This window comes from Canis aureus, chromosome 12 (genome assembly GCF_053574225.1).
Source record: "Canis aureus isolate CA01 chromosome 12, VMU_Caureus_v.1.0, whole genome shotgun sequence".
Taxonomy (NCBI): Eukaryota; Metazoa; Chordata; class Mammalia; order Carnivora; family Canidae; genus Canis; species Canis aureus.
The window spans coordinates 28,602,489-28,614,627 of record NC_135622.1 but is presented as its reverse complement, the minus strand read 5'-3'; the positions used below and the strand labels follow the sequence as shown (position 1 = coordinate 28,614,627).

Below are 12,139 nucleotides of genomic sequence, written 5' to 3'. Positions count from 1 at the left end.
AGTAAATGAATGACATGGCTTGTTACGATAAAACTTTATTTATAAAAACAGATGGGCTATAGTTCCCCAATCCCTGACCTAATGGCACTAGATATTAAACAAAAGCAAGCAGTTTCTAGAGGAGAGGTAACATTTGGAAGACCAGAAAACCAGAGAGTGATAAGTTTCCTTTTTCATGGCTTCTGGCCTGAGGGCAGGCCTACTCTGCTATAAAGGGCAGCTAAAATTCCAATTAAAAATCCATGGTCCTTCTGGCATGAATCAAACAGAATACAGGGCTTAGGAAACCACGGCCACTAGAAGGTGAGAATGGAATACTATAAAGGAGAGAGCTACAGAGGGCAAATCACAAATTCTGTGCATTAATTGTGTGAAAATGTCTGCCTAACATGTGAATCACATGTGAGCAGGGCAGACTCCAGGTGCCCACAGAATAAAAGAACTAAACTGAGATTAGAGTTAGCACCCAAGAGACAGGGTTTGACATTTGATTCCAAATAAATTTGTCTGCTTTAAACAAAATGTATTTGTGTATACATAACACACACATACACACCCGTATCAATACTTCTTTGAGGAATACAACAGAATCCAGAATCTTCAAAAGACAACATTCACAATAAGATACAATTCAAAATTATTAACATAAGAACAAATAAGAAAATGAAACCTATTCTTAGAAGACAACATAAAACAGTCCTGAAATGACCACAGTGTTGACATTAGAAGGATTTTAAAGAAGCTCTTGTAACTAGAAAGATATGAAGAACAATATGCTCATAACAAATAAAAGGACAAAAATCTCGTCAGAAAAAGTAGAAATTATTTTTTAAAATGTAAAATTTGCAACTAAGAAGTAAATGAAACTTCAAAATTCACTTCATGGGGGCACCTGGGTGGCTCAGTGGTTGAGTGCCTGCCTTCAGCTCAGATCATGATCCCGAGGTCTTGGGATCAAGTCCTGCATCTGGCTTCCTGCAGGGAGCCTGCTTCTCCCTCTGCCTAGGTCTCTGCCTCTCTCTCTGTGTCTCTCATGAATAAATAAAATCTTTGATGGGAAAAATAAAATAAAGTAAAAATAAAATTCACATCATAGACTTAATGGGAAAAAATAGAAATGCCCAAAAAAGTCAGTGAACATAAAGATAGATCAACAGAAGTTAAGCAATCTGCACAACACAGAGGAAAAAAAGAACAGAAGACAACAGGAGCTCTAGGATGATTTCCAAAGGCTTTAACAAACAAATAATTGGAGTCTAAGAATAGGAGAAAAGAGAGAATGAGGGAGAAAAAAAATGTTGGAAGATATAAAATTAATATGAGACATAAACTTACAGATTCAAAAAGTTCCTTAAGAATACAAAGAAAACCACAACTAAATACATCATAATCAACTGCTGAAAACCACATATAAAAAGAAAAATCTTCAAATCAGCTAAAGAAATGACACAATAAATACAGGTAAAAATTCAATGACTTCTCACCAGAAATAATGGAAAACAAAAAACAAGGAACATCTGTTAAGTGATCAGAAAAAAAAACTGTTTTGTTGTTGTGCAGTAAACAGTTCATCTAGCAGGCCTGAGACTGCTACCCATAGAAAGACCTCCTTGCAAGGCTGGCCCTTGGTTGGCATCTGGAAACTTGAATGGCAAAGAGAACCTGACACTTGTAAAAAAAAAAAAAAACTTTCCCTAAATGACAAGAGGCTTCCTGTGTCTCAACTATTTGTATAAAATGTGGGTTACACTGACACGAGCTATCTTCTAAGGGTCAGCTTCATGGTAGGCAGAGGATGCCTATATGACCAGCCCTCAATAAAAATCTTGAGCACTTAGTCTTTAATGAGCTTCCTCATTAATGACACTTCACATATGCTGTCACAATCCGATGCTGAAGAACTGTGTCTCAAGTGACTCTACTGGGAGAAGACTCTTGGAAGTCTGGGCCCAGTTTTCTCTAGACTTCTCTGCACCCAACTTTTCAATTGCTAATTTTCATTTGTTTTCCTTCACTGTATTATATCATCTGAGTATGACTATATGCTAAGTCCTGAGTCCTTCTAGTGAATTACCAAACCTTGGAGTGTTTTTGGCATGCTCCAAAACACTTATCAACCCAGATTTCCATATCTAGCAAAAAATAACCATTCAAAACAAATTTCAAATTAAGACATTCTCAGCTAAAAGAAAATAAACAGACTTCACTGCCAGTAAATCTGCTTTGTAAGAAAAGCTAAAGAAATTTCTTTAGCCTGAAAAAAATTTCATCAGAGGAAAACATGAATCCTTAAAAACAAAAATGGAGATAATGAGATATAATAAAATCTAAAAAAAATAAAATAAAATAAATAAAATAAAAATTAAAAAAATAAAAAAATAAAATCTAAGAAGATATAAATGTCAAAGAAAGCTAAAAATTTCAATTAAAAGAGCAAAAATTGGGGTGCCTGGGTGGCTCCGTAGCTTAAGCATCTGACTCTCGTTTTCAGCTCAGGTCATGATCCCAGGGTCCTGAGATCAAGCCTGACATCAGGCTCTACACTGGGCCCTGCTTAAGACTCTCTCTCCTCTCCCTCTCCCTCTGTCCCTTCCCTCCCTTCTTTTTTCCTTCTTTCCCTTCCTTCTCCCTCCTTTTCAAATAAATAAAGTTCTTTAAAAAAAAAAAAAAAAGGCAAAAATTACCAGAATGGATAAAACACAAGATCCAACTATATGCTGTCATTAAAATATGCATCTTGAATAGAGACACAAATAGGTTGCAAAACAAATGGGCAGAAATGGGTAGATCATGAAAACAGAAACAAAAAAAAAAAAGAAAGAAAACAGAAACAAACAGAAAAGGCTAGAGTGACTATGTTATCATTAAATAAGAAAAATTTCCTTCAAGAGAAAGAATATTACCAGAGAAAAAGGTGGCCAGTTAATAATGATAAAATGGTCAATTCAACAGAAACATTAAAAAATCAAAAATGTACATAAACCTAGTAAGAGTTTCATATGTGAAACAAAATTTAAAGAAATGGAGTAAAACAGATAATTCTACAATCATACTAAGAGATCTCAACATCCTTCTCTTAGTAAGTTCATAAACACTAGTTAAAAATTAGTAAAAACGCAAATGGTCTAAATATTACCACTATCTTAAAGAATTCAATATATAAAATATTACATCTAGCCACTGCAGAGTACGCATTCTTTTTATGTGTATACACAACATTTGACAAGAAGGTTATGTGCTGGGTCATAAAACAAGTTTCAATAAAACCACAATGAAATTAAATCTGAACAAAATTAATAATAAGGAAGTCAGAATAAACCCACATGGTTGGATATTAAAAATCCCACTTCCAGGACACCTGGGTGGCTCAGCGGTTAAGCATCTGCCTTCGCCTCAGGGTGTGATCCTGGAGTCCCGGAATTGAGTCCCACACTGGGCTCCCTGTTTGGAGCCTGCTTCTCCCTCTGCCTATGTCTCTGCCTCTTTCTCTCTCTCTCTCTCTCTGTGCCTCTCATGAATAAACAAATAAAATCTTTTTTAAAAAAACCCATTTCTAAAGAAATCCATGAGTCAAGAACAAATTACAGGGATACTAGAAAATATTTCAACTAAATGATAAAAAAAAGAATATACCGAAATTTGTAGATGCAGCTAAAGCAACACATATAAGGAAATTTATTGCTTTACAGGTAGAAAAGGGAAGTCTATGAAGCAATGATCTAAGCTCCTACAATAAGAATCTAGAAAAATAGAAGCAAAGTCAACCCAAAAAAATAGAAGAAAAAAAACATTAAAGGTAAGCACAGAAACTAGTTAAATGAAAACAGTTAACAGAAAAAATGAAAAGCAAGCATTTCTTCTTTAAAAACATGATCAAAATGAATTAGTTAGACCAATAAAGAATTTATTAATTACTATGAAGAATGGAAGAGGTTATCTCTATAGATCCCAATGACATTAAAAGGAGCCTGCTTCTCCCTCTGCCTATGTCTCTGCCTCTCTCTCTCTCTCTCTCTCATACACAGTGATGTAGTATGAACTTTATTACAAATCCAACTTAGCTGAACTAAATTTCTTGAAAGACAACAAAACTGACAAAATATTAAACCACAAGTATGAATAGCCCTTACCTATTAAAGAAATCAACTATGTTACCAAAATTACAAATTTGCAAAACAAATTACATGACTTGCCCTACAAAAACACCTGAACTAGTTTCAATAGTGAAACATTAAACATTAAATTTAAGAAAAAATAACATCAAACATTAAATTTAAGAAAAAATAACATCAATATTAAAATTCTTTCAGAAAACCGGATAAAATAGGCTCAGCTCGTTTTATGAAGCCAACATAACCCTACTATAAAAATCTTACAAAAATATTTCTCAAAAAAGTAGAATTATAGATTAGAATCATACATAAAGAGATTCAAGACTTCTAACTTATTACCAAAGTAGATGAAGCAATATATAAAAATAATAATAAACAAGGATCAGGTTGGATTTATCCTAGGAATACAGTGTTTTTCTGCTGGTTCAAAATTCAATCAATGCAGTGCTTACTTTGGCAGCACATATACAAAATCCAATCAATGCAATCTGCCATAATAAAAGAGAAAATCTATCTATATCAGAAAATATAGAAAAATGTTAAATATAGAAAAAGCATTTAGTAAAACTCATCATCCATTCATGATAAAACTTCTTTAAAAATTAAAAATAGAAGGAAACTTCCTCAACACCTAATAAAGAACATTTATAGTGAAAAATACTTACTAGTGAAATATCGAACACTTTTCATCTAAGACTAGGATCAAAGCAAGAATGCTCACTCTCAATTTTATTCAACAATCTACTAAAGATCCTAGCCATTTCACTAAGTTAAAATAATAGAAATAAAAGGCATAAAAATGAAAAAGTAAAATCATGTTAAAGAAAACATGAGTATTTACATGGAAAATCCCACAGAATCTACAAAACAACTATAAGAACGAATACATGCATTTACATGTCAAAGGTCAAAAAGTTAACATACAAATATCAATTTTCTATTTTATATCAATTGTATACCAGCAAGCAACTGGAAAATGAAATTCTACATAAAGATTCCACTTACTATAGAATGAAAGAACATAAAATACTTAGGAATGTACACAGTAAAAGCTGCTCAAGACCTTTACCTTTCTCAGAAAAATTTTAAAAGGCCTAAATAGTTTCTATATTCTTGGATTAGAAGACTCAGTCCTTACGTATCTATCTTCCATATATTTATCTATATATTTAACACAATTTCACTTACATTCACCGGACTTTTAAATCAGTAAGGATGAAAAAAAAAAAAAATCAGTAAGGATGAAATGATTCTAAATTTTACACAAAATGCAAAGGACCTAGAGTATGCAAAAAATCATGAGAAAGAACAAAATTGGAAGATATGCACTATTTGACTTCAAGACTTATCATTTAGCTATAGTAATCAAGGCAGTTTGATACTGGCATAAGGATAAGCAAACAGATTAAAGAGAAACAGAACAGACAGCCCAGAAATAAGCCCTTATTTATCCAGTCATCTAGTTTTTGAGAAAGGAGTGACAGAATGTGCAAAGTGAAACAACAGTAAGATATCATTACATATTTACCAGCAGAGCTAAAATTGAAGACTAACATCACCAAATACTGACAAAATATGCAGCAGTTAGATTTTTATAAATTGTTGGTCACAGAGTAAAATGGTGTAAACTCTTTGGAAAAAGGTTTATCAGTTCTTATCAAACTAAACATATCTACTCTAAGTAGATTTCAATCCTAAATATTTACTCAAAAGAAATTAAAATATAAATCCACAAAAATATCTGTGTCAGGGTATTTATGGTAGTTTGATTCATAATAGTTAAAACTTGAAACCAACCCAGGTATCCAACAAAAGACAATGGAAATAGAAGCTGTGGACTATTCAAAGAATGGAATACTACTTAAAAAGGATGAGCTACTGATACACTCATATCTCAAAATCATGGTGAGTGAAAGAAGTCTGATATTAAAGGATATATACTGTATGTGATCCCATTAATACAAAGTTCTACAAAAGGGAAACTAATTTATTTTCAGAAAATAAGCTGCCTTGGGAGTGGGGGATGAGTATAGATGGAGGGGGACATGGAAGGAGTGCACTTCTGGCCTTTTTTTTTTAAGATTTTATTTACTCATGAGAGACACAGAGAGAGGCAGAGACACAGGCAGAGGAAGAAGCAGGCTCCATGGAGGGAGCCTGACATGGGACTCGATCCCGGCTCTCCAGGATCAGGCCCTGGGCTGAATGCGGCGCTAAACCACTGAGCCACCCGGGCTGCCCACTTCTGGCCATTTTGATAGAGTTTTGTTTACATAAGCATATGCATTAGTCAAATCTTATCAAATAGTGTATTTAAAACTTGTGGATTTCATCGTATATAAATTTTATCTTAAAAGAAAATGTAAATACTGAATTCTAGTTAATGATAGATATGCCAAATATTTATGGAAACATGCCAAAATATTTAAGGAAAAGTATACTACTGTCTGTAACTATCTTTGAAATTCATCAAAAAATGATGGATTGGATAGAGAATAAATGAATGTATGATTAAACAAATTTACATAGTAAAATATTAACTGCAGAATCCAACTGGTGATATGAATGTTGTATAAAATTCTTTCAACCTTTATTTTGAAATTTTTCTTATTAAAATATTGGATGAAACACTACAGTGTTCTCAAGGATAAACAGATTTATTTCATAAGGAAAAAGGACCTGAAACCACCAGACATGGACAGCTGATTGCAAGGGCAATATTTAGTTACAATATTTGATCTGGAGTTTTAAAAAAGCATCTGCTTATTTTTAACTATTTGGCTTATTAAATAAATAGGTTATAAAGTAATTAAAACCAGTTAATATACATGAGATCTAAACTTGTCACAAAATAAAATAGTATCTTAAAATAAATCTGGGCTTAATAAGGATAAAAATGTCAAAAATACCTTGTTAGGGTACTTTGGTATACTTAATTTTTAATACTACAATTTCTCAGGATCTGGGGCCAAAAGGGAAGACTGTGATCAGCAATCTCAAACTGAAAGTTCCTGTTTTCAAGACATATTATAAATCATCAATATTGCCTTTATTTAAAAAAGTATTTTATAGGGTTTTGGAAAATCCCACAAGAAATCATACCTTATGCTCTTAAAGGTATAACTATTTATTATACATACTCACCTGAGGAACATTGCTATCAACCCACTTGGAATTTGGTAAAATATCATCCCACAGAATCAGGCATCGAGCAAGTGTCTTAAAAATGTAACAGACAAAATTAATTAGAGCAGGCAAAGTTCACAGATTTTATAAAAATGGTAGTATTAAAAGGTAAAAATCAGTTCCCAACTGACAGCAATTTTGAAAAAAACAGTACATAATATCAACCTAAGCTAAATTCATATTAAAATAAATTGCAGATTAAGATTTCTAACACAAAAAAATACCCTAAAATTGAGCTGATTGTTATCAAAGTTTAGAGGACTTTTAAAAACTTGCTTCATCAAAGAGAAGAATCTTAGCACTGTCTATATAACCTAAAGGCTTTCATATGCTAAAAACATACAAGCTTAAAATTAAAGAATAAAGGGAAAAATGTAGGTAATTATGTCAAATAGTTATTGTCATTAATTATACTCTTAATAGTAATGCTGCATCCTTGATAAAGAATGTAAAATAAGGCAGTAATGAAGACCCAGCCACTTACTGCTTGTTGAATAATGCAAGAAGTTGAAATATCAACTCCAGGTATTATATAGCAACATGGTTATGCTTCCTGGCGTTCCTACAAGTTACATCCGGGAAATTTCAAAAGAATACTACCAATTACAACTAGATAATGGATTAATAGTAAAAGGTTCCCTTGTAGAAACATTAATATTCACAAGCTAACTTGAAAAACACAATAGATTCCTCATGTTAGCAGAAATAAAAAATTACAAAGTACCATACCCTAAGTAAGAGAAATTCTGGTTTCACAAAATCCAGCAAATACATGGTGTCAGGAGCTCGAAGCCAATCTGCAATGGATCTGTTGGTGGAGGATACCAATAAGCATTATTGCTCGAGGAGAGAATAATCAGGAATCCCAAGACAGGTTTCAAAACACTTATCCCCATTCTCTCCACTACCCTATTTGCTTTCTATTGTACTTTATATCCTCTAATACAGTATTTGATATGTATGAATGTCTATCCTACTATGACATAAGCTTTATGAAAAGAGATATTTTTTGTTTTGTTCACAGAAATATCTCCATTACCAAGAAAACATTGACATATTCATCAAAATAGATGAATACCTGTTTTTAACCACTTGTTAATTTTGCATCTATTCACTTTTTCTAATAGTAGAAATTTACAATACTGAAAAATTTCTTGAACCTTAGAATATTTTTTAACTTAAAAGGCTTCACATTTAAACCATGGTTTAATGTCTCCTACCCAACTTACTCTTCCATGTAAAATATAAAATAAACACCAGTTTATTCTAAAAAAGTCTAGTTTCAAGTGTCCAGCACTAATTATTGGGAGTTGGGAAGGAAGATGGTGAGATTATTAGGAAAGTTCTTGAACTAAGTAGAAATCATTTTTGTAAATGGTAACCAAGAATAGAATAATGCTAAGTGTTTCTGGCTTAACCAATCCTGAAACAACATGCATAATTAATAAAAAAGAATTTGGGCATTTTTTTAATTGTCAGTGACATCAACTATAAAACAAAAATAAATTAAATTTGGCAATTACATTGCCAAAGACTAAAACAGTAAAACATTGTTTCTAGAAAAAATCTATATAACCTATAGTATTGAAGAGAATCAAAATCAGGTTAATCTAGTATAAGGAAAATAAACACATTCAAAAAAATAAATAAATAAATAAATAAACACATTCAGATAATTTAGTTTTACTACTGAGGTCAAAACCGAGGTCATACTATCATGGCAAGGGATAGAGTCAGGGGATGTGATACCTGTTATTGGTTTTTAAGTAGATCATAGCCAAAGCTAGAGTGGCACCTGGACAAGTTACATCCACATTTATGGTATCTCCTTCCTATTTAAAAGAAAAAAAAGAAAAAAAAAGTTTATTCATGTAAAAGAATTCTGAATTGTTACAAGTTTTTCTAAATACTAGCCTATGCTTAAAATTAACAGATTTACAAACGTTGGTAAGAAAACTACTTTCACATTGACTTAACTCCCAGAATTTTGATTTGTTGCTTTATTTTGGACTTACTTTGATTTGATAACTTGGAGATTTATGCTTCTCCCTATGCATTCCTGCTTGAAAGCGCCTATGACCTCCAACCATGTACTGATAAAGCTGCTCAGGCACATTGAGATCAGACATACCTATCAAATTACTGCCATGCTGGAAAATGAAATAACAAACATGTAAAAAGGAAAGCTTATGGAATAAGATTCATAATACCCATGACAAAAGAATGAACTAACTTCAAAGCAAGGTATTTTGGGTTTTTTAAATTAAAATAACTATTACCCAAGACTTAATATTCAAACAAGCTCTTAATTATTCACACTAAGAATTACTTAGAGGTACCCGAGTGGCTCAATAGGTTGAGCATCCACTCAGGTCATGATCTCACAGTTATGAGATCAAGCCCTGCGTCAGGCTCCATGCTCAGTGGGCAGCCTGCTGGAGATTCTCTCTTCTTCTATCTCTGCTCCTCCCCACCCCTGGTCTTGCACACTCTCTTTCTAAAATAAAAAATAAATCTTAAAAAAAAAGAATTACAATACATATATGTTCAAGTTAAAACTTTCATTTCACAAATAAAGTTAATACAGTTAATTATACTAACAATAAAAGAAAATATTAGGTCTGCAAATGAAACCTGAACTATAAACACCTGAGTTCTTTTATTATTGTGCCTATGAAGTATTTCAGCAACAATAACTATAATAATGAACTTATTGAACACTTACTGTTTCTAGTACTTGTCTGTTTAACGTGGATTAATTTACCTAATATAATTCTACCAAATAGCTACTATTTTAGATGAGGAAAGTAAGGCACACACAAAGCCCAAGGTTACAAAGCTAATAACCAGCAGAGCTGGCTATAAACAAGGATATAAAACAATCCATGGAGTTGCTTAACCACTAAACAACACTTCATGGATAGGACTCACTGGTCAGGAGCAAATCAAGATCCCAATTTCCAGTGTGCTACTTTTCCATTGCACCATCTGCCTCTTTAGTTCATGTGTCAAATGCAAAGAATCAAAAACCTAACAGATGGTGAACTTTCTTTATACAATTTAGTTTCAGTGTTAACACTGTATTGGGGGCTCTTAAGGAACCCACATTCCAGGTGACACAGTCATTTAATGAAATGTTAATTCATTTCATAATGAATTATGATAATTCTATACTATGTCTCATGGATATGGTTAAGATGGATCAAGGTGGTAGTGTATTCTGTCATAAAGCAAACAGTATGGCAACATTCTGAGATCCCAGTGAATACCGGGGTGCCAAAAGAAGGTCATGGTTTATCTCTAGCAACTACTATAGACACTTAAAGCTCCCCATCATACTACATTCTCACAGTTTTCCTTTTCCTGTCTGGGGGGCTATCACTTCATCTCATATCTTAAATTCTTCAAGATATTTCATTCCCTAGGTTCATTTATGAACACTGACTTCTAAGCCAAGGGGATAAAAATCTTAAAGCCCCACTCTTCACTACAATTCTAGCACTTTGAAGAATATCCAGGAAAGAAAAAAAGCTGAGAATCAGGTTAAGTCATAGTGAGGTAGAGTGGTATTCAGAGTTAAATGTTAATATCATTTGTCTCAACATCCAAATGTCATAAATGAAGCATCTGAAGTTTCAGAGAGTACTTACCCCCAAGCAAACCATTCCCAGGGCCAAGCCAGCAGCTAAAGAATAGGACTCTCTATCAGTGCAGTATTCCATTTCAGGACCAGGGGGCCGTCCTGTAAAACAGAAAATAACACAGTTCAAGCAGGCCTTCTATTGTATGTTTTAGAATTAGCTTTCTAATAAGAACCATGGATTCTATACAGCCCCACTAGAAAGACAGGACATTATCACAAATGGTATTCACAACTATTGGTTTACAACAAAATAAAGCCCCAAATGGTTCTTTGAATGTACTAATTTGAAAGCAGTGACTTTTAGACACTGTGAAACTTTGGGTTTTATTTAGAGAAAAACAAAAAAAATTATCAAGAACTAGAAAAAAATATTTAAAGGGACAAATGCTCAAAATGTTTTAATTTTTAAATCTTACATTTGGTTTTTGTTTTGCTATTTTCAATCTACTCACTAGTTATGGTAAACACATATTCAAACATTAATAATGGGCAGGAAGGATACTAAGTTTTTAAGCTAAATATTATGTTTCAGACACTTATTTTGAATCTACATGATACTGAACTCTATTATGGTAGAATTTGTGTGTGTGGATCCTACAACTCTGGCTTAATACAAAACTCATACTTTTAAAAAGCACCCCCTAATTCTAACTCTACCCTTTAGGGCAGCAAAATGTATTATACATAAAGAGCCCTCTGTCAAAGACAAATTTCATAGTCCTGGCATTTTACCCACAGGAAAAAAAGGAATTAAAAAAATACATATATTATACAAATGTAACCAATATTACACAAAAATAGCAAAGAATTAGAAACTGAAAATTAAAAAAGAAGCAATTTACAGAACACCAATTCAATGAGATATTACACAATATGAAATTAATTTTTAAAAACATTTATGAAAAAAAAAAAAAAATAAAAAAATAAAAACATTTATGACAATGATATATGGAAAGGGCAATATAAAAACAGTATATATATACATTCTGACTGTAATTACATAAGAGTATACGCATATGAATCTAGATGAAATCCTCCATATACAACATGAAAAGGCTATGCTATGATTCACCTTGCAGATGAACAAGCTTTAAAAGCCACTCGAGTTTCTTCTGAATAAATGTTTCTTAGACCAACTTATGCTATAACATATCTTGGTAATAGAAAAATTTCAGTTTTGTGAATATTTCACACTGTA

General features: G+C 32.5%; 1 protein-coding gene across 3 annotated transcripts in view; it reads right to left on the bottom strand.

Moving 5' to 3' along the window:
• Positions 1 to 12,139, bottom strand: part of ANAPC1 (anaphase promoting complex subunit 1) — a 111,419-nt gene that overhangs the window by 41,398 nt on the left and 57,882 nt on the right. For all 3 annotated transcript variants that reach the window (XM_077843311.1, XM_077843312.1, XM_077843313.1), the window contains 5 exons: positions 10,949 to 11,040; positions 9,314 to 9,448; positions 9,048 to 9,130; positions 8,028 to 8,106; positions 7,257 to 7,331 (listed from right to left, as the gene is read on the bottom strand). In XM_077843311.1, the coding sequence (XP_077699437.1) occupies positions 7,257 to 7,331; positions 8,028 to 8,106; positions 9,048 to 9,130; positions 9,314 to 9,448; positions 10,949 to 11,040 (464 nt within the window). The remainder of the gene's footprint in view (positions 1 to 7,256; positions 7,332 to 8,027; positions 8,107 to 9,047; positions 9,131 to 9,313; positions 9,449 to 10,948; positions 11,041 to 12,139) is intronic.